The 20561-nt window shown below is 36.7% G+C and overlaps 1 protein-coding gene and 1 non-coding gene across 9 annotated transcripts in view; one reads left to right on the top strand and one right to left on the bottom strand.

Annotated features, from left to right (window-relative positions):
* The window catches only part of HIPK1 (homeodomain interacting protein kinase 1), a 49204-nt gene that overhangs the window by 9656 nt on the left and 18987 nt on the right, over window positions 1–20561 (top strand). For all 8 annotated transcript variants that reach the window (XM_064588602.1, XM_064588599.1, XM_064588601.1 and 5 more), the window contains 6 exons: window positions 716–1793; window positions 10273–10396; window positions 17345–17464; window positions 18267–18353; window positions 19245–19429; window positions 19744–19906. In XM_064588602.1, coding sequence (XP_064444672.1) covers window positions 718–1793; window positions 10273–10396; window positions 17345–17464; window positions 18267–18353; window positions 19245–19429; window positions 19744–19906 — 1755 coding nt within the window. In that variant the 5' untranslated portion in view covers window positions 716–717. The remainder of the gene's footprint in view (window positions 1–715; window positions 1794–10272; window positions 10397–17344; window positions 17465–18266; window positions 18354–19244; window positions 19430–19743; window positions 19907–20561) is intronic.
* On the bottom strand, window positions 253–391 carry LOC123860557 (U4 spliceosomal RNA). The gene has a single exon (XR_006794710.1). It is a non-coding gene; the product is annotated as a U4 spliceosomal RNA (small nuclear RNA).

Here is a 20561-nt window from a genome sequence, read left to right as displayed (position 1 = left end):
GTATCCTGTCCAAATGATTCCTCTGTAAATTTTATAAGTGTGCCATCTATGTCTAAATTTAAATAATTGATCAAAAAGCTCATCAGGGCAGGAGTGAACACAGAGCTGTGGAATGAGCTCTGGGGCCAAAGAGCCTGGGTTTGAATTCCAGTGCTGCTACTTAATAGCTCTGCTATTTTGGGCAAGTTACTTTAACCACTCTGTATCTTAGTTTCCTCATCTGTAAAGTGGAAATAATGATAGTATCTTTTCCAAAGAGTTGTGGTGACAAATTTTAAATGAGTAATGCATGTGAAGTGCTTAGACGACTACTTGACACATAGTTTTCAATTAGCAATAATCGCGCCTCGGATAAACCTCATTGGCTACGATACTGCCACTGCGCAAAGCTACTACTACTTGACACATAGTAAGTGATCAGTCATCTAAGCTATTATTATTATTATGGTTATTATTTTATTAACCATAATAGATGTTCATGCTCTTTTAACAATACTACCTGTTGCTGAGTCTCAAAGAGTGATTAAGGGTGTGTGAGTAGACCAAAAAGTTGATCTTCTGTAATAGGAAACGTGTTTTGGAAAATGTATAAAATAAAACCCCAGCCAGATAGGTATATTTTACTTGTGGTTTTTCAAAACTAAAAGTTTTCTGATCTGTTAGTTGAGGGGTTGTGTAAAATTGAGGGTCTAATTCTTCCTCTCTCTCAACGTAGGTATGGCATCACAGCTGCAGGTGTTTTCCCCCCCATCAGTGTCGTCGAGTGCCTTCTGCAGTACGAAGAAACTGAAAATAGAGCCCTCTGGCTGGGATGTTTCTGGACAGAGCAGCAACGACAAATATTATACCCACAGCAAAACCCTCCCAGCCACACAAGGGCAAGCCAACTCCTCTCACCAGGTAGCAAATTTCAACATCCCTGCTTACGACCAGGGCCTCCTCCTCCCAGCTCCTGCAGTGGAGCATATTGTTGTAACAGCTGCTGATAGCTCGGCCAGTGCTGCTCCATCAACCTTCCAAAGCAGCCAGACCCTGACTCACAGAAACAACGTTTCTTTGCTTGAGCCATATCAAAAATGTGGATTGAAAAGAAAAAGTGAGGAAGTTGACAGCAACGGTAGCGTGCAAATCATAGAAGAACATCCCCCTCTCATGCTGCAAAACAGGACTGTGGTGGGTGCTGCTGCCACGACCACCACTGTGACCACAAAGAGTAGCAGTTCCAGTGGAGAAGGGGATTACCAGCTGGTCCAGCATGAGATCCTTTGCTCTATGACCAATAGCTATGAAGTGTTGGAGTTTCTAGGCCGGGGAACGTTTGGACAGGTGGCTAAGTGCTGGAAGCGGAGCACTAAGGAAATCGTGGCTATTAAAATCTTGAAGAACCACCCCTCCTATGCCAGACAGGGACAGATTGAAGTGAGCATCCTTTCTCGCCTAAGCAGTGAAAATGCTGATGAGTATAATTTTGTCCGTTCTTATGAGTGCTTTCAGCATAAGAATCACACCTGCCTTGTGTTTGAGATGCTGGAGCAGAACTTGTATGATTTTCTAAAGCAGAACAAGTTTAGCCCACTGCCACTCAAGTACATCAGACCAATCTTGCAGCAGGTGGCCACAGCCCTGATGAAGCTCAAGAGCCTTGGTCTGATTCACGCTGACCTTAAGCCTGAAAACATAATGCTGGTCGATCCAGTGCGCCAACCCTACCGAGTGAAGGTCATTGACTTTGGTTCTGCTAGTCACGTTTCCAAAGCTGTGTGCTCAACCTACTTACAGTCACGTTACTACAGGCAAGTGACAAATGCTAAAAAGCGTATCTTAGACTAGAGATCTGTCTTTACATTTAACATATATTACATAGAGCTACATACAGAAAACAATGAATTTATTTACAGATTCCAAGGTGGAATAGGATAATATGTTTTACTTTATTCCTTGTCTGGCATTCCTATATGTAACATTTTATTTCTGAAGTTTTTATTTAAGACTAGAAAAATTAATTCAGTTCGATTCTGAAGCTTGTTCCTACTTGAATTATACTAGCATCTGGTTCCTTCTTTAGTACCATTATGCCTATTTTTCCATTTTAAAGAGTCTACAAATATAAAGATGTTTACTTATTTGTAATGAATTTGGGCATATGCTGCTACTTTTTCCAAGTTCCTTTCTTGGCAGGTAAAATGCTTTGGGAATAATTCCAGGTTTAACTCTAGCAACATTTCATTCTTTGACGTTTTCTTTCTTTTGTAATAGAATTGGATTTGATGATTGCTAAGGGCTCTTCCTGTTTTAACATCTCCATAATAGTTCTAACTTATTCAGTTATGACCTTATTTGGTTATCCTAGAATGTCCTTGACCCAAGTGCTTTATATTTTAGTGATTTATATTTCCAGATTGATACTCTCCAAATTGATACTTCTAACAAAGCTATGTAATAATTACTGGGATAGTTCTTAAATGCTGGTATATTACAATGTTGTCTGTGCTATAACCAAGGAGATTTACTGAAAGAAAAGGGGCAAGTCTTCTTAAATGAGCTTTTATTGTTCAATACTTCATTTATTTACTTGTCTAGTTACTAATTTTAAGGAATCTGATACTTAATTTTAATGATCATTAAATACAAATTGTCCACTCACCCAATCAAGAAGTAAAACAATAAACAAACAAAAAAAAGGTAATCCACAATACGTGTTTATCAGGAGATATGTCTAATCTGTCAAAAGCCTCTATTAAATTTTGAGTAAATAGAAAGTCTGAGCTTAGAATTCCATATATTATGTGTAAAAATAATAGAAGGATATTTTAACCTGTACAAGACTCACATGTGCCATCTACATATTTTTTCTAATTGTGTAAAATCTGCCTAACATGAAGTTTATGATTTTAACCATTTTTAAATGTACCATTCAGTGTCATTAAGTACATTCATAGTGTTGTATGACCATCACCACTATTTCTAAATTTTTTTCATCACCCAAAACAGAAGCTCTGTAACCATTAAGCAATAACTCCACCTTTTCCCCTACCCCTGGTAACTTCTGTTTGACTTTGTGTCTCTATGAATTTGCCTATTCTAGATACTGCGTGTAGGTGGAATTATGCAATATTTGTCCCTTTGTGTCTGGCATATTTCACTTAGCATAATGTTTTCAAGATTAATCCATACTATAAAATGTATCAGACTTTCATTCCTTTTCATGACTAAATAATATTCCAGTGCATGTATGTGCTACATTTTGTTTATCCATTCCCTTGGGTTTCCACATTTTTGGCTATTATGAACAATGCTGCAAAGAACATTAGTGTTCAAGAGTTTAAGTCCCTGTTTTCAATTCTTTTGGGTATATAGCTAAAAGTAGAATTGCTGGATCATATGGTAATTCTGTGTTTAACTTTTTGAGGAACCACCAAATTGTTTTCCACTAGCAGTGCATGAGGATTCCAGTTTCTCCACCTCCTCATCAACACTTGTTTTTGTTTTTTTGAAGTTGGGGGGATAATAGCCATCCTTCTGTGTGTGAAATGGTATTCATGGGGTTTTATTTGCATTTCGCTAATGATTAGTGATGTTGAGCATCTTTTCATTTGTTTGTCAGACATCTGTGTATCTTTGGAGAAATGTCTATTCAAATCCTTTGTCCATTTTTGAATTGGATTGTTTTTTTGTGGCGTTGTAAGAGTTCTTTATATATTCTAGGTATTAATCCCTCAGCAGATAGATGATTTGCAAATATATCTTTCATTCCATGGGGTTGCCTTTTCACTTTGTCAATGGTATTTGCACAAAAGTTTTAAATTTTAATGAAGTTCAATTTTTTTGTTGTTGTTGTTGCTTTTGCTTTTGGTGTTATATGTAAGAAATCATTGTCAAACCAATGTCATGAAACTTTTTCTGCTTTGCTTTCTTATAAGAGTTCTATAATTTTTAGCTATTTAAAAGAACATAAATATAGACATAGATAGCTCTTGTATTTGGATCTTTGGTCTATTTTTAAGTTAATTTTTATATATGGTATAAGGTAGGGGTCCAATTTCATTCTTCTGCCTGTGGATATTCAGTTTTTCTAGAACCATTTGCTTAAAAGACTATCTTTTCTCTATTGAAAGGTCTTGACATTTGTCATAATTCATTGACCATAAATACAAGGGTTTATTTCTTGGCTCTCTTATTCCATTGGTCTATATGTCTGTCTTTATGCCAGTACCACACTGTCTTGATTACTTGTAGCTTGGTAGTAAGTTTTAAAATCAACAAGTGCGAGATTCTAGCTTTATTCTCTTTCAAGATTGTTTTGACTATTTAGAGTCCCTTGAGATTCTGTATGAATTTTAGGATGGATTTTTTATTTCTGTAAAAAATGTCATTGGTTTTTGAAGGGATTGCTCTGAATCTGTAAATCATTTTAGGTAGTAATGACATTTTCACAACATTATGTCTTCCAATCCACTCTTCTCTGTTTTTCTCTTTTCCTTTTATAGTTTTGTAAAACTCTGATTATTTCTTACTTGAGTGAGATGGAGTAAAGAGGTTCCTATAGCCTTGGTTTCTCGTTTCATGCTGCTCTAGGCAGTTTGGCTAATTTTGAGAATCTTACCTTCATTTAGTTATTCACAACTTGGAAGATTTAGGTTCCAATTACTTTTTCTTTTAGTATTCTCCTTTGAGCAATCCCACCACCACCCACTCAGGTATATATACAGAAACGCTCTACAGGTGCACTTAAGAGCTCAGTTCTGCATCTCGTTTGGAGCATTGGGGAGGTAGGAGGGAGGGCACTGCTGAGGGGTGTGGAGGCTGATCAGCTCTTGCTTCTTGATCTTTTCTCTAGTCAGTGCCTGCAGGTGTTCTTTAACTATTTGCCTTGTCTTGTGGTAACGGAAGCAATGTTAAGATTGAAAAAGCGATAGAAATAACAATTATTTTGTGAAATAATTTTGATGGATTTTCTCTTAAAGGGTAAAGGAGATTTGGTGGGTAAATAGTTCTGGCTGCTTAGCTTTCTCTAATAAATAATTCATTTGAATAATTTTCATTGTTAGGTTGCTGATCTTTGTCCCTTTCCCTTTCCCTATCCTTTTGATGTATTTTTTTTTTTTTTAATTTATTTGAGAGAGAGAGCACGAGCAGCGGGGAGAGAGAGAAGCAGACTCCCTGCTGAGCAGGAAGCCCTGTGTGGGGCTCGATCCCAGGACAAAGGCAGATGCTTAACTGACTGAGCCACCCAGGGGCACCTTGATTCATTTTTTTTTTTTTTAAAGATTTTATTTATTTGAGAGAGGGAGAGCACATAGGGAGAGTGAGAGGGAGAAGCAGACTCCCTGCTGAGCAGAGAGCCCGGCATGGGGCTGGCATGGGGCTCGATCCCAGGACACTGAGATCATGACCTAAACCAAAGGCAGACGCTTAACTAACTGAGCTACCCAGGCACCCTATCCTTTTGATTTAATTTAAGACGTCATTTGAGTAATTCAATTATGTTTTGTTTTTATAGGAAATAAGATTTTCAGATTTTTAAGTCCATTGGTAATTACTCTTCAACGAATCATCCTGCAAATCCATTGCATTTAGTTCTTGACTAGAAGAGTAATTGTGAATGGAGCTCAGTTTACCCTTTAAAAACAGGAGTTCTTTCTGCGTATTACTGATTAATTACTATGCATACTGAAGTTCAATGTCCAGGGCTTGACTACATTTAGGATTTTTTTTTCATTTAGGATTTAACATGAGTATTCTCTAGTGTCACAGTAATATTTGATAATGAACCTTAGGCCAATGGAATAGCAGCTCAGGCATTCCTTCTTTACCGTTAGTTTTATCCACAGTGGTCCTCTTTGTGTTGCTTTTAGAGTCTGTTAAGTCCTCACCCTGGTGTCTTTCAGAAAACCTCTGTGAAATCCCTTTGGCCAGTGAAGCATCCTGGCTCCAAAGCCAGACTTCCCCTTACCTTCCTTTTTAGTTTACATTGCTTCATCCTCTTGATAACATGCCAAAATATTATCAGTTGACATAAATTTTTGCCACCATACTGTCTCTGTTGGTCATGGGCATGGCTAAATGCCTTAGGCAATGGAAATAATATACTTTATTTCCTGGCCACTATAATGTAGATGTAGACTACTTCCAAAGAAGTTGCTGTCTTTGGGGTTTGAGTTTAGGCACAAGGGTTTGCCATGCTTACAAGCTCAGTGCTTTTCCATTCTGAACAAACTAGCTGGCTTTACTAAAGTTAAGATCACTATATTTGTTATGTATGGAAGGACAAGGGCTAGAGAAAGAAAGCATATTTTCAGTTTATCCTAGACAAACATACTATAGTTTCACCTAAGCCACAGATGCAGGAAGTTAGGCTTTATGTAACATCTCTGATCTGGTAAGTTTGATGCCTCTGAGATGGGCAGGAAGAAACAAGAGTGTTCATGACATTGAGCAGAGATTAATTTGTGCTGTTAAGTGATTCTAACTGGAGCTTGTTCCACGTTCTAATGAAATAACGCTTTATGACTTTGGAGGAATTTTTTAGTTTAAAGAGATTTGAGGGGCGCCTGGGTGGCTCAGTCGTTAAGCGTCTGCCTTCGGCTCAGGTCATGATCTCAGGGTCTTGGGATCGAGCCCCGCATCGGGCTCTCTGCTCCGTGGGGAGCCTGCTTCTCCCTCTCCAACTCCCCCTGCTTGTGTTCCCTCTACCGCTGTGTTCTCTCTCTGTCAAATAAATAAAATCTTAAAAAAAAAAAAAAATTTGAAGTTGGAAAATCAAAAGGCAAGGATTGCTATTTCTGCTACCTGGTTGTAGTCATTAGAGCCCGTTTAGTATTTGTTCATTAAGGATGGGATGTATTTTCAAAGAGGGGACCCACTATGTCCAAAGTACAATTAATGCCATTTTCCTACAAAAGTGAATACTGCCAGTTTGTTTTTTTCCCCCCTCTTCTCTTGTGCTTCTGTAGGTCATCTTTTTTAAATGTCCAGTTGTTAGAATGTCAAAGCTGGAAAGGGACCTAGAAGAGTAATTAACCTCACTCAGCCTCCCTATACAGATGAAGTAGAAGCAGAATTTTAGTGTTGAGAGTTTATATTGAGGGATTGAGAAATAATGGAGGCCAAGGGGAAAGATGATACAGTAATGAAGATAGTACCAAGAATTATATTCTGAATTCAGAGTTTAAAACATTCAGTCTTTAGAGATGAACCTGCTTTAAATGTTCTGTTCTGTTCTGTTCAGTAAAAGAAAATAACCTCAATCTTTTTGCTTCTTAGAGTTTAGGTCAGTCAGCATTTCTAGTTTCTAATGATAGTGAAAAGCCCTCAATAGACTGAGCAACCTTATTTTATTTTTACTTTCATTCGTTTTTTTTTCCTCCTTTGATACTCACCTTTTTGTATGGTAGATGTAGTAGAGTTACTGTTTTAAGTGAGTTTTTGCTGGAAATCCTTATCGGCTTTCGTTACTCCAGAAGCAGAGTGAAACCAAATGGAAAAACTGATTCCAGCCAGTCTTTAGGGGTTTTTTTGTCTAATGGGGCTTGGGGGCTGGAATTAGTGTTTTTCTTAATTTCTCTGAAACTTTAAGCATTGGATGCCTAACAGTTATCACATATTATTGCTACCTTTTTAAAGAAGTAAGTTATTGGGTGGCCTCCCCCTCCCTATGACCTACCTTTGGATTTTAAAATGTCTTCCTGGTATAGTGGGAATGGCAAAATCAAATCTGTTGCTCTTCAATTGATGCTTAGAAATGTTCTAAGCCCAGTTTTTATTTTGGCACAAAGCCATTTGCATCCTCCCTGCCAGCTATTTTTGGCACTGTCATGAACTTGGAAATTAATGATTCTGCTCACTGAAAGTAAAAATTTTGTCCCTTTTCAATTTTAGAAAAGCTTTTATGTTTCTGGATACTCTTATGCTCTAGTTTATTAATGCTATTAAACTTGTGCCATCTTAAAAACATGCTGCAGTGGTTGGGATTTAATTAAACTCTGAAACTCCATCAGTAATATGTGGCCCTAGCCACCTGCAACAGGAATATCCCTTTTGAAGTTTGTTTCTTTGGCTAACAAAACCACAGTTCACATCAATTAGTATAAAAATTGGTGATATTAGTCCTTCCACTGATAGCTGTCAAATAGTGAAAGTCTCAGCAGGCCTGGATCATTCTTCTGCTATTTCTGTACTGGGATCAGGAAAGCCTTTAGATCCTATGAAGTCCTCTAATTTACCTTATTTTCTAAGGGCTACTTACTTAGAAAATTACTTGGGGGAGGATATTCTTATTTAGAGAAAAATCTTTATACACTCCCTGCTCAATCCTACCTGCCCCAGAGCAACAATGTGCACATAATACCTCGAAGTTGGACAAACCTAGGCACTCCATGAGGGGGGACAGCCCATTAGACGGCTCCTTGGGGAGAGAAATCTGCCGAGGGGTCTGGATCTGGTGTGCCCTTACAGATTCCAATTCTGTGACTTGTAAGAAGGAAGGAAATTGTCTGGAGATGATGATAAAATGTTTACGAGCTCAGCCCTTAGATCCAGATTGCTTGCGCTCCATCATTCAGTAATTGTGTGGCCTTGGGTGAGTTACTTAACTTCTCATCTGTAAAATGGAAAGGATACTTTATTACATAGCATCTAAGATACCATTGATTAAAAGATGAAACATTTATGGGGCGCCTGGGTGGCTCAGTTGGTTAAGTGACTGCCTTCGGCTCAGGTCATGATCCTGGAGTCCCGGGATCGAGTCCCGCATCGGGCTCCCTGCTCGGCAGGGAGTCTCCTTCTCCCTCTGACCCTCCCCCCTCTCATGTGCTCTCTCTCATTCTCTCTCTCTCAAATAAATAAATAAAATCCTTAAAAAAAAAAAAAGATGAAACATTTATGTTTCATAATAAGAAAGTAAATCACTGCCATTAAGCTAAAAAACATCATCATTTGCAAGAATCTTCTTGACTTTAGAGTGTTAAAATATGAAAAAAAAACCCATGCATCTTAGAAGTGATGACTTGGGGCGCCTGGGTGGCTCAGTCGGTTAAGCGTCCGACTTGATCTCAGCTCAGGTCTTGATCTCAGGGTTGTGAGTTCAAGCCCTGCACTGGGCTCCATGCAGGGCATGGAGTCTACTTAAACAAAAAAAAAATAAGAATTGATGGCTTAACAGTAGTAATATCTACATTCGTAGGATTGTTGTAAGGGGTAAGTGACCACATTTGTAAAGAACTTAGAACAGTGCGTGGCACAGAGTAAGCACTATATAAGTGTCATCTTTTATTATTATCGATATTAGTAATGCCTGTTATTATTTATCTTCCCCCTTTTAAACCCATTTAGCTCATAATTTTAGTCACGGTTTGAAAAATGCCATGTACCACCATGCCAGATAGATTTATATAGGTGGATATATACAACTTTTACTTACTTGGAGACAGTACGGTACAACTCTAGAACCAGATTGCCAGGGTTCAAATTCTAGCCCTTCCACTTATTAACTGTGATTTTGGGCAAATTACTTACTCTATTTACCTCAGTTTTCTCTATAAGTGAGGATAATAATTATACCTTGGGTATGTGTGTGTATGTATATATGTGTGTGTGTGTGTATATATATATATATAAAGTTTTTAGTTTATGGTATTATCTTAGTCTTCTCTTTAGGGCCCCCTAGGGTTAGGTTTCTCACTTGGAACATTAATGCAAGTGAATATTTCTATAGTGCTTTCGATCACTATATCTCTAGGAAGGCATTTCTGTTACCAAGGGGTACTTATTGATCAGGTCATTTAATTGATTTTTCTATAATTCTTAGCACTATTCTTATAGTGCTAAGAATAAAAAGAATAAATTTGTGATCCCTTATCTGTGATTTCAAAATTAAAGAACTTTTTCTAAGTTTGGTTTAAGCTCATTGGCAAAATCTATCTTGAACCAATGTAAGGCTATTTAAAGTCTTTATTTAGCCAACTTAGTATGACTGTTCATTTGTTTCGTTGTGGAAATATTAATGTGTCTGATTATGGGGTGCTTCCCTAATAAACTCCATTGGGATTACTGTGCAATATGTAGCTTTATGCATGGTGATACCTTTCTGAAATTCAAAAAAATTTTCAATTCCAAAACACATCTGGCCCCAAATGATGGATTTTATATCTAAGATAGTTTTCAGTTTCTTTAAATCAATATGTACAATGAGCTAATACTAAAACAGGACTTAGTCAGTAGTTAATTTCCCTGAATAATGTTTGTTTTTTAATTTGCTATTTTTGTTTTTGCTAGAGCCCCTGAAATTATTCTTGGATTACCATTTTGTGAAGCTATTGACATGTGGTCACTGGGCTGTGTGATAGCTGAGCTGTTCCTGGGATGGCCTCTTTACCCTGGTGCTTCAGAATATGATCAGGTAAGAGTATATATTGGGATGGAAATAGGATGCAAGTATTTACTAGTGAAATAGATTCTAGAGGAAGAGAAGTACTTACTAGTGAAGTATTTAGATATTAGGGAAAAAGTAGTCCAATTAGAAAGGATATTTTTTAAAGACTAGAATTTTCTCTACCTGTTTCTTAGTCTGATACTATGTTTGCAATTCAACAATTTAAAAAGGTTTTTATTTCATATTACCTTAGATTGGTACTTTTCCAGGTCTGTCATGCTTTATTAGAGACTGACTTTGGTTAACAAATGTGTCTTGTGAGTTTTTAAGATATGAAAGTAAAGAAGGATGAGGAATTGGAATTTTAAGAGTGAACTTTGTCTCATTCAGAGCTGTTACTTCTTCTTATACACGACATATACTGAAATAAGTACTCTCTGCATACTGAAACACATTGGTCCCTGGAAGCTGTGATGTATACTGGCTTTCTGTAAAATAGGATTTAGGAGGGAAATCATATGAGTTGAGAAGTACTGTAATAGAAGATGGTCTATGTCTCAAAACAGAGAAGCTTTACAGGATATGCTACAGTTTCCCAAGGAGCTGGTCCTGAGGGAAAAGGTTTTGCCATGGACATAAATTGTGAATTCTTATTTCTTGTTCTTAAAAAAAAAAAAAAAAAAATGGTTCTAATCACTATGCTGTATTATGGGCATAGACTGTTTGATTCCACTAGTGTATCCTCAGCTCCTGACATTATCTCTGACACATAGTAGGTACATGAGGATATTTTGTTTTTTGTTTTTAAAGAATAAATGGTTATCTGGAATTATTAAAAGGAAAAAAGAGTAAACAGTATTTTCCCCTATTCAACTTAGAATTTTGATTCCTTGATCCATTTTTAGGTCCACCTTCCAAAAATTTGACTCTTTGGGCATGTCTTTGATTGAAACAAAAAATGAGTTGCTCATGTGATAAGTAACTGGTCACCTTGAGCTTTGTAATTTAGCCTTCCTTCTACCTCGTGAGAGAGAAGCCAGCTTTCTTATTTTACAATGACAAAAAAGTGTGAGGGAGATTAAATGATGCAAAGACACAGTTGGTTGAACTAAGCCACTGATTCTCCTTTTTGGGTCATTGACCCTTTTGAGAATCTGATGAAGGATGGGTATGGATCATTTCAGAAAAATTTAGGTACAGTGTTTTGAGTACAAATTTAGGGGATTCATGGATCCCTAATTAAGAAACCTTGCTCTGAGCAGTTACAGCCCCCCAAGTGCCATTCCTAGGCCAACCTTCAACCTTTTGTAAACAGATTGGTATTGTAAATTTCCCTAGGAAGTGGAAACAAATGAAATTAGGTTTAGAAGCTGAGGTACAACTGGGGTTTTTTAAAATAAAGAAATGATCTGATAGTTTTGAGAGATTTTGCCTAGTACATAGATGTGAAACTGTGGGTGGTAGGAGGAAGTCGTTTTTCCCATGCTGAATAAATAGGATATTGCTGTTGTAGAGCAGGATTGTGGATAGGTTATCTTGCATCTCTGGTTATACACAAAGATTTCTGTTGCAGGATCTCTGTTCTTATAGTCAAGTTTCTTTAAAACAACTTATATTGAGATATAATTCGTATACCATATAATTCAGCCATTTAAAGTGTACAACTCCATGATTTTTAGTATGTTCACAGGGCTGTAAACCATCACCATGGTCAGTTTTAAAACATTTTCATCTCTCTGTAATGAAACCCTGTACCTCATTAGCAGTCAATGCCCATTCCCCCCAGCCCCTACCTCCCCCACCCCTGGCAACCACTAATCTACTTTCTGTCTCTATAGATTTGCCTACTGTAGTTTATCATATTTATCACATACAATGTGTGGTTTTCGGGGCAACTGGGTGGCTCAGTTGTTAAGTGTCTGCCTTCGGCTCAGGTCATGATCCCAGGGGTCCTGGGATCGAGCCCCACATCAGGCTCCCTGCTCGGCGGGGGGCTTGCTTCTCCCTCTCCCTCTGCCTCTTCCACTGCTCCTGCTCTCCTGTTCTCTCTTTCTGTCAAATAAATAAGTAAAATCTTAAAAAAACAAAACAAAACAATGTGTGGTTTTCTGTGATGGGCTTAATTTACTTAGCATGTTTCTCATCCGTGCTGTAACCTATATCAGAACGTCATTACTTTTTATGGCCGAATAATGTTCCATTGTATATATGTATACCACATTTTGTTTGTCCATTCATGTGTTGGTGGACACTGAGTTACCATCTTTTGGCTATTGTGAAAAATGGTGCTATGAACATTGGTATACAAGTGTTTAAGTTCCTGTTTTCAATTTTGGGGGGTATATAGCTAGAGGTAGAATTGCTGGGTCATATGGTAATTTTATGTTTAAACAAACTTTTTCACAGCGGTCACACCATTTTACATTCCTACCAGCAATATACAAGAGTTACAATTTCTCTACATCCTTGCCAACATTAGTTATTTTCTTTTTTACTTTCCTTTTTTTTTTAAAAAAAACAGCCACCATCCTTATGGATGTGAAGTGATAATCTCATTGTGATTTTGATTTCCAGTCCTCTAACAATTAGTGATGTTGAGCATCGTTATTTATGTGCTTACTGGATATCTGTATATCTTCTTTAGAAAAGTCTACTCAAGGGGTGCCTAGGTGGCTCAGTCGGTTGAGTGTGCAACTCTTGATTTTGGCTCAGGTTGTGATCTTGAGGTCGTGAGATCAAGCCTGAGTCGGGTTCTGTGCCCAGTGGGAAATCTGCTTGAGATTCTCCCTCTCCCTCTCCCCCTCCCCCCTGCACACACGAATCTACCCCCCCCCCCCAAAAATCAATCAATCAGTCAGTCTTCAGAGAAGTCTGTTCAAGTCCATTGCCCATTTTTGAATTGGGTTGTTGTTGAGTTGCAGGAGTTTGTATATATTCTGGTTATTAATCCCTAATCAGATACATAATTTGCAAAAACTTTCTCCCATTCCTTGGGGTTGCCCTTTCACTGTGTTGATAGCATTGTTTGCACAAAAGTTTTTAATTTTGATGAAGTCCAATTTGTTTGTTTTTCCTTTTGTTGCTTGTACTTGTGGTATCATATCCAAGAAATTATTACCAAATTCAAAGTCATGAAGCATTTCTCCTATGTTTTCTTCTAAGATTTTTATAGTTTTATCTCTTGCAGTTAGGTCTTTGAGCCATTTTAAGTTGATTTTTCTATATAGAATAAAGCAAGGGTTCAATTTCATTATTTTGCATGTGGATATTCAATTTTTCCAACACCATTTGCTCTAAGACCGTTCTTTCCCTACCTTTCTTAGCATCCTTATAAAAAATCAGTTGACCATAAATACAGTGATTTATTTGTGGACTGTAAGTTCTGTTCCATTGATCTATATATCTATCTTTATGCAGGTATCCCACTGTTTTTATTACTGTAGCGTTATGGTCAGTTTTGAAACCAGGAAGTGCGAGTCCTCTTTGTTCTTTTTCAAGATTGTTTTGGCTATTCCAGGGTCCTTCAGATTCCATATGAATTTTAGGGTGGGGCTTTTCTTTTTTTTTTTAATTTCTGCAAAATAATTACTGGTGGTTTTGTTTTGTTTAAATAGTTGAGTGCATTGAATATTGTCTTCCAATCCCATAAATGTGACCAGATTTTTTAGGTTTTCTTTAGCTGCATTTTGTAATTTTCAGAGTACAGGTTTTACATTTCTCTTATTAAATTCATTTCTAAGTATTCTATTTTTTGATGCTGTGGTGAATGGAATTATTTTCTTAATTTTATTTTCAGATTATTCATTGATAATGTATAGAAATACAGTGAGTTTTGTAATTGATCTTTTATTCTGCAACCTTTTTGAGCTCTTTTTATAGTAGTTTTCTTTCTTCTTTTTTTAAGGTTCTTTTATTTATTTACTTTTTAATTAAGTAATCTCTATGTCCAGTGTAGGGCTTGAACTCATGACCCCAAGATCAAGAGCTGGGGATACAGTGCTGCATAAGACATTGTACTTGCCCTCATGGAAGCTATAGTTTGGTGATGGGAAACAGATACTAAGTAAATAATTATGTAATACTTTTATACATAATATATAAATTATATACATAATATATAATAATTATATAATATGATTGAGATCTCCAGTTCTTTTACAAAGTAATTTTTACAAAACACAAATTTGATCGTGCTACTTACTTGCTCTTCAGTGGTTTTTTAATACTTTTAGAATGAAGGGCTAAATTCTTAATATGGCCACTGAACCCCTACATAGGTTGTCCTTCCCCTTTTTCTCCCCCTCTCTAGATTGATCTTATACCATTTCTTCTTGCTTTTCATGCTCTAGCACATTGGCATCATTTCAGCACTGGTTAAGAATATGCTTCCTTCCAGCAAAGGCCCCTTGTACATACTGTTCTCATAGTTTGGAATGCTTCTATACCACCCATTCATTTCACCTAGTCAGTGCCTACTCATTTATTAGCTCAAGTGTTACTTTCTCAAGGAGCTTTCCCTTACCAGTCCCCAGTCTAGCTCGGGTTCATTTGCTATGTATTTTTATAAAAGCCTATTTTTTTTTTTTAGAATGCCAATTCAGTTTGAATATTCAGTGTCTGTCTTTCTCACTTGACTGCAAGGTTTATGAGATCAGGAACCATGTCTATTTTTAAAACACCAGTGCCTGGCTCAATAAGTACTTACTAAAAGAATGAATGAATATATGTGCTATATATAGTTTTATTCCACATGATAAACTTAGGGATATAGAGGAGGATATATACTGTATTTTATCATATTTAAGACACTATTGGTTGAAAGATACACCAATTTTCTGTACCTGTAAGAAAGAATGCTGCCAATTAAACCATGTAGTTATCAGTTGTAGGACATACCTTGATTTCAAAGATGTTAGTGTGAAAAAATGTGCCTCTTAGGATCAGTGAAATGTAATTTTTTTAAAAGTGAGATTATTTAATTTATAATCTGTTTTTCTACTTAGTATATTGTGAAATATCTTTATGTGTCATTGACTATACTTCTCTGTCATTTTATTTATTTTACTTATTTTGAGAGCGTGAGTGTGCACGTGTGAGCAAGCAGGGTGGGGAGGGGCAGAGGAATAGGGAGAGAGAGAATCTTAAGCAGGCTCCACGCCTAGCGCATCTAGTCCCAACCTGGGACTCGATCTCAAGACCCTGAGATCATGACCTGAGCCGAAATCAAGAGTCAGAGGCCTAACTGTCTGAGCCACCTAGGTGCCCCTCTACTCTATTGTTTTAAATGTCTGGGTAGTATTTTATTGCACAAATTTTATTCTGGATTTTAAAAAATATTTCACCATTTTTGTACGCAAAAGAAGTTCACATTAAAAATGTTCTTATCTACATTAAATTTTTTTTCTCTTTTGTTCTTGCTGTATTGGCTTCCGTTATGTAGCTCCCACAGATTCAAGAGTAGTAATATCCTGCTGTTATCTGAAATTGTCTCGTGATAGCAGGCCACATTTGGCCTATAGGCCATAGTTTGCTGACCTCTGCTTTACACTGTTAAAAAATTGGTGAGGATCCCAAAGAGCTCTGTTTGTATAGCTTATATCTATTAGTATATACTGCATTAGAAATCAAAACGGGGCACACCTGGGTGGCTGTCGGTTAAGCATGGTACTCTTGATTTTGGCTCAGGTCATCATCTCAGGGTTGTGAGATCGAGCCCTGCTTCAGGCTCCACACTTAGCACTGAGTCAGCTTGAGATTCTGTCTCTCCTCTCTCCCCCCTTGCCCTCTGCCCCTACTCCGGCTTACACACGTACTCTCCCTCTCAAATAAGTAAGTAAGTAAATAAATAAAATCTTAAAAAAAATAATAAAATAAAAAGTGTAACTTTAAAAAAAAGACATTAAAACTGAAGTTTTTAGTGGGAGAGGGAGGAAGTAAGATTTATTTCCTGGCTTACAAGTTTCTCTCTAATATTAAGTACAGCCATTCAAATATGGAAGAGGTGGTAAAAAAAATTGCCTCTTGTATCACTCTCAGTAGTGGAGAGAAAAGCAAATCACCTCTTCTTTTGCTTTTTTGGGTCATTAGAATTGTGGAAGCAAACAAATGTTGAACAATAAAAGTGGGAAATTTTTAAAACACAACTATATACAAGCACATGTTTCATTAGCCATCAGAGCAATGACATCATCACACATCCTCTCTGGAAATCTCTACTGTATACCTATAAGGGAATGAAAAAGGCAGATAACTTCTGAGTATTATTTAAAAAATAATAAAAAGTTTTTGCTTTGTGGACTCCCTGAAAGGATCTTGGGGACCCCTTAGGGTCCCCAGACCAGACTTTGAGAACTGCTAGCTTAGTTCATAGTAGGTATTCAGTAAATGTTGATTGAATTATCACAGAGCCTGCCCCCTAGTGGTGAAGGGGTAGAGAAACTAAATTAAGTAATTTTATGGTTATGAGGGAAAAGCTCTATGGCAATTTAGAGTAGGGAGCTAGAAACCAAGCAAGAAAGAAGCTTATAAAAATATTTTCCTGATCTTTTAAATTTGATAATGTATCAGCAAATGAAAAAGAAAAATCCTTGGTGATCCATGAGATAGTTGTTGGAAATTATTCTGTTCTGTCCTAAAAATCTCCTGAAGTTTTCTGAACTTTGTATCAGAGGTCTACAGAGAAGCAAAAATGGTTACACACACAGTTTTCAAAACTGAGTTTTCCTTGTAAATAACAGATACAGTAACATGGAAATAGCTGAATAAATATTTGGGAATTACCTGTGAGTGGGTTAGCATTTATATGTATTTACAGATAAATTTCATTTGTATTGATTTGGCTAGAACTAATAATATCTTAGTGTAAAAGTTTTTAATATTTTTAAATATTTAATATTTCGTATTAATAAAATATTAATATTGTAATATTTCCCCTTTCCACTCCAAATCAGTGTTTTAATGGTTTTGATGTTTCAGATTCGTTACATTTCACAAACACAAGGCCTTCCCGCCGAATATCTTCTCAGTGCTGGGACAAAAACAACCAGGTTTTTCAACAGAGATCCTAATTTGGGGTATCCGCTGTGGAGGCTTAAGGTTTGGCTCCCCTACTATACTACCCATTCCTGTACTCTTCACTCCCAACTTTTTAGTTATTAAATTCTTGAGGTAGAAGAAGGAAAGGGGGTGGTGGTGGTGGCAGTGTATGTTTGCAGGAAGAAGTACTTGGAAAAATTATTTAATTGTACCCCTTTGACCTGATCCTTAGCTAAAAAAATAAACACCATTCAGTTGTCTGAGGTTATTTTGTATATTTGAACCAGCAGCTGAGAAGGGGGTATGGAAAATAGTGCTCACCATTAAGTCACAGGAAGAACTAGAGTAACTTAGCTAGGACTGTTTTTTAGAGAATTCTCAATAAATATGAGAAAATAACATAAGTTTCTAACTCCCCATGTTAAGGCCTTATATATTTTCATGAAACAAATGCCTGCTTTTTACTTCTGATCCTACTCCTTTAACTTGAGAGATCTCTGACTAATTTGAGTAACCTTGTGAATCTCTGCCCCTGAACCTGTTTAATAGTTAGCATTTGAAATATCATTTCATTTGAAAGTAGCTTTAAGAGAAAAATGGTAATATTCCCTCTTACATGACATCCTTCAGGAACTGTGTTAGATCACTGTTTCCACATTTAATTTAGCACTATTAAAAGGGTGGCCAGATATCCAGGTCCCGTCCATCCACCAGAAGATTTTCTGGCTGTAAATTACTTTCATGTTTGCCATCTCTGATTGGCAAGGTGACAACACTTGTTTCTTTGTATTTTTGGCTTTAATTTAGAAAAAAACATTGAAAATAACAGATGGAATTTTTTTTTTAAATCTATATTTTATAGACACCGGAAGAACATGAATTGGAGACTGGAATCAAATCAAAAGAAGCTCGAAAGTACATTTTTAATTGTTTAGATGACATGGCTCAGGTGAGTATAGAAGGTTTCAGGAAGCCAGGTATTTATATATCTCTTAATCAGAGACATTTCCATTGATTAGTTATATTAAAAATGGATTCAATCTGTTATCTTCTATATGTTTTCATTTTTTTAGAGATAAAAGTTCATTAGTATTCTGCCATGTATTAAAGGAACATTTGAATCCTAACCAAGGATACTTTTAGAATTTTGTGTTTCAGGGCGCCTGGGTGGCTCAGATGGTTAAGCGTCTGCCTTCAGCTTAGGTCATGATCCCAGGGTCCTGGGATCGAGTCCCGCATCGGGCTCCCTGCTCTGCAGGGAGCCTGCTTCTCCCTCTGCCTCTCTCTCTCTGTCTCTCATGAATAAATAAATAAAAAATAAATAAAAAATCTTAAAAAAAAAAAAAGAATTTTGTGTTTCTCCCTTGCTTTTGCTTAACTGGTCTTTTTGTGTGTCAGTATTTTGAAATACTATTTTTGAAGATTTCTTTACTGTCCATTTTCTCTGCTAAATAAATACTTAAGAGCTAACATTAATTGAGTGCATATTGTGTTCCAAACTCTGCTTAAACACTTTATACTTATTATGTCATTTAATCTTTTCAACAATAGAAATTTTTATATTTAAGTAATAATAATTGCTTTCACTTGTTCGTCCAAATTTTGAATGAAAAGACTCATTCAGCTTTTTTCTACCAACACACTCTACCAAACTGAAGATTTTATTTAGACAGCATAAGAAGAGTTTCCACTTGTGAAAATGATTTTTCTGTAATAAAAAGAATTTCCTCAGGTTTTTCTCTTGAGATCTATTATCTGTATCTATCTATTATTCATATGCATAGTATCAGCATTAAAGGTTAAGTCATGAAGTATAATATTTCTAAATTTTCCTTGGAAGGTGAATATGTCCACAGACTTGGAGGGAACAGATATGTTGGCAGAGAAGGCGGATCGAAGAGAATACATCGATCTGTTAAAAAAAATGCTAACAATTGATGCAGATAAGAGAATTACTCCTCTGAAAACTCTTAACCATCAGTTTGTGACAATGACCCACCTTCTGGATTTTCCACATAGCAATCAGTGAGTATGGTCTGGGGCATTTGCCATGATGTGGTCCAGTATTGTTACCATCTTAACAGCTAAACAGAACAATCACATGAGCAGCAGCCTTGGTACTTTCATATTTTGCTCACTGATGCTTTCCTTTCTCATTGAAAAAATCGTGAGATTAAAAATAAGATGTGTGTTTCTTCTCTTTATGGTTATAAAAACTCTGGATTCATTTTATCTAAATATACTTGGGGAAAAATGTTGATCCATATTCATCTTGAGTTTTTTGTTGTCTGTTTAAATCTCAGCATTCATTTTACTGAATCTTTAATCTCTTTTTTCAGTGTTAAGTCCTGTTTTCAGAACATGGAGATCTGCAAGCGGAGGGTTCACATGTATGATACAGTGAGTCAGATCAAGAGCCCCTTCACTACTCACGTTGCCCCAAATACAAGCACAAATCTAACCATGAGCTTCAGCAACCAGCTTAATACAGTGCACAATCAGGTATTTAGTAAATGATTTTGGAAACTCAAACCTAAGAGGGGTAGAAACTAGTAAGAGTACAGTTTTGAGATAAAGAAACCAGTTTTTGCTTTGGTGATCTTGTTGCTTCTTATGAATTTCCTGCATAGCAAAAGTGATGGGAGACCAGGTGGACTGATGATACCTACCAGTCATGTACCGCCAAAAACTAAATACAAAGGCCTAATCCAGGCCCTCACAGTCTTTGCATAGTCCCATAAAGGGACCATAGCTATTGTACTACCTACTGCTGTTAGTTGTACTGACTTTAGCCACTGACTTTCTCTGTTGGTAAGGTTTTATGTGTCTCATTACATGTGTTGAAGGGTGTTTCCAAGAATTTTTTTCTCTACATTAGATCCTCAGAACTTACTCATCTGTAACTGCAAGTTTGTACCCTTTGATTACCTTCACCCATTTTCTTTCCCACCTTCTGCCCTGTCCCTAGCAACCACCAATCTACTCACTGTTTTTATGAGTTCGGTTTGGTGTTTCCAGTAATTTAAGAGTGGTTTTGCATTTGTTTGCCAAATGGTGATATTTACATTTGTTATTGAAGATGTGAGCTTCCTAATATCTTAGCTAGGTCTACTTTTAAAAGGAGATTTGGTGGTATTTCACATCCAGCAACTTTTTT

Source organism: Mirounga angustirostris, unplaced genomic scaffold (assembly GCF_029215605.1).
Source record: "Mirounga angustirostris isolate CCGP_5_RB_7025 unplaced genomic scaffold, mMirAng1.0.hap1 SCAF_4, whole genome shotgun sequence".
Lineage (NCBI taxonomy): Eukaryota > Metazoa > Chordata > Mammalia > Carnivora > Phocidae > Mirounga > Mirounga angustirostris.
This window is presented reverse-complemented; position numbering and strand designations above follow the sequence as displayed.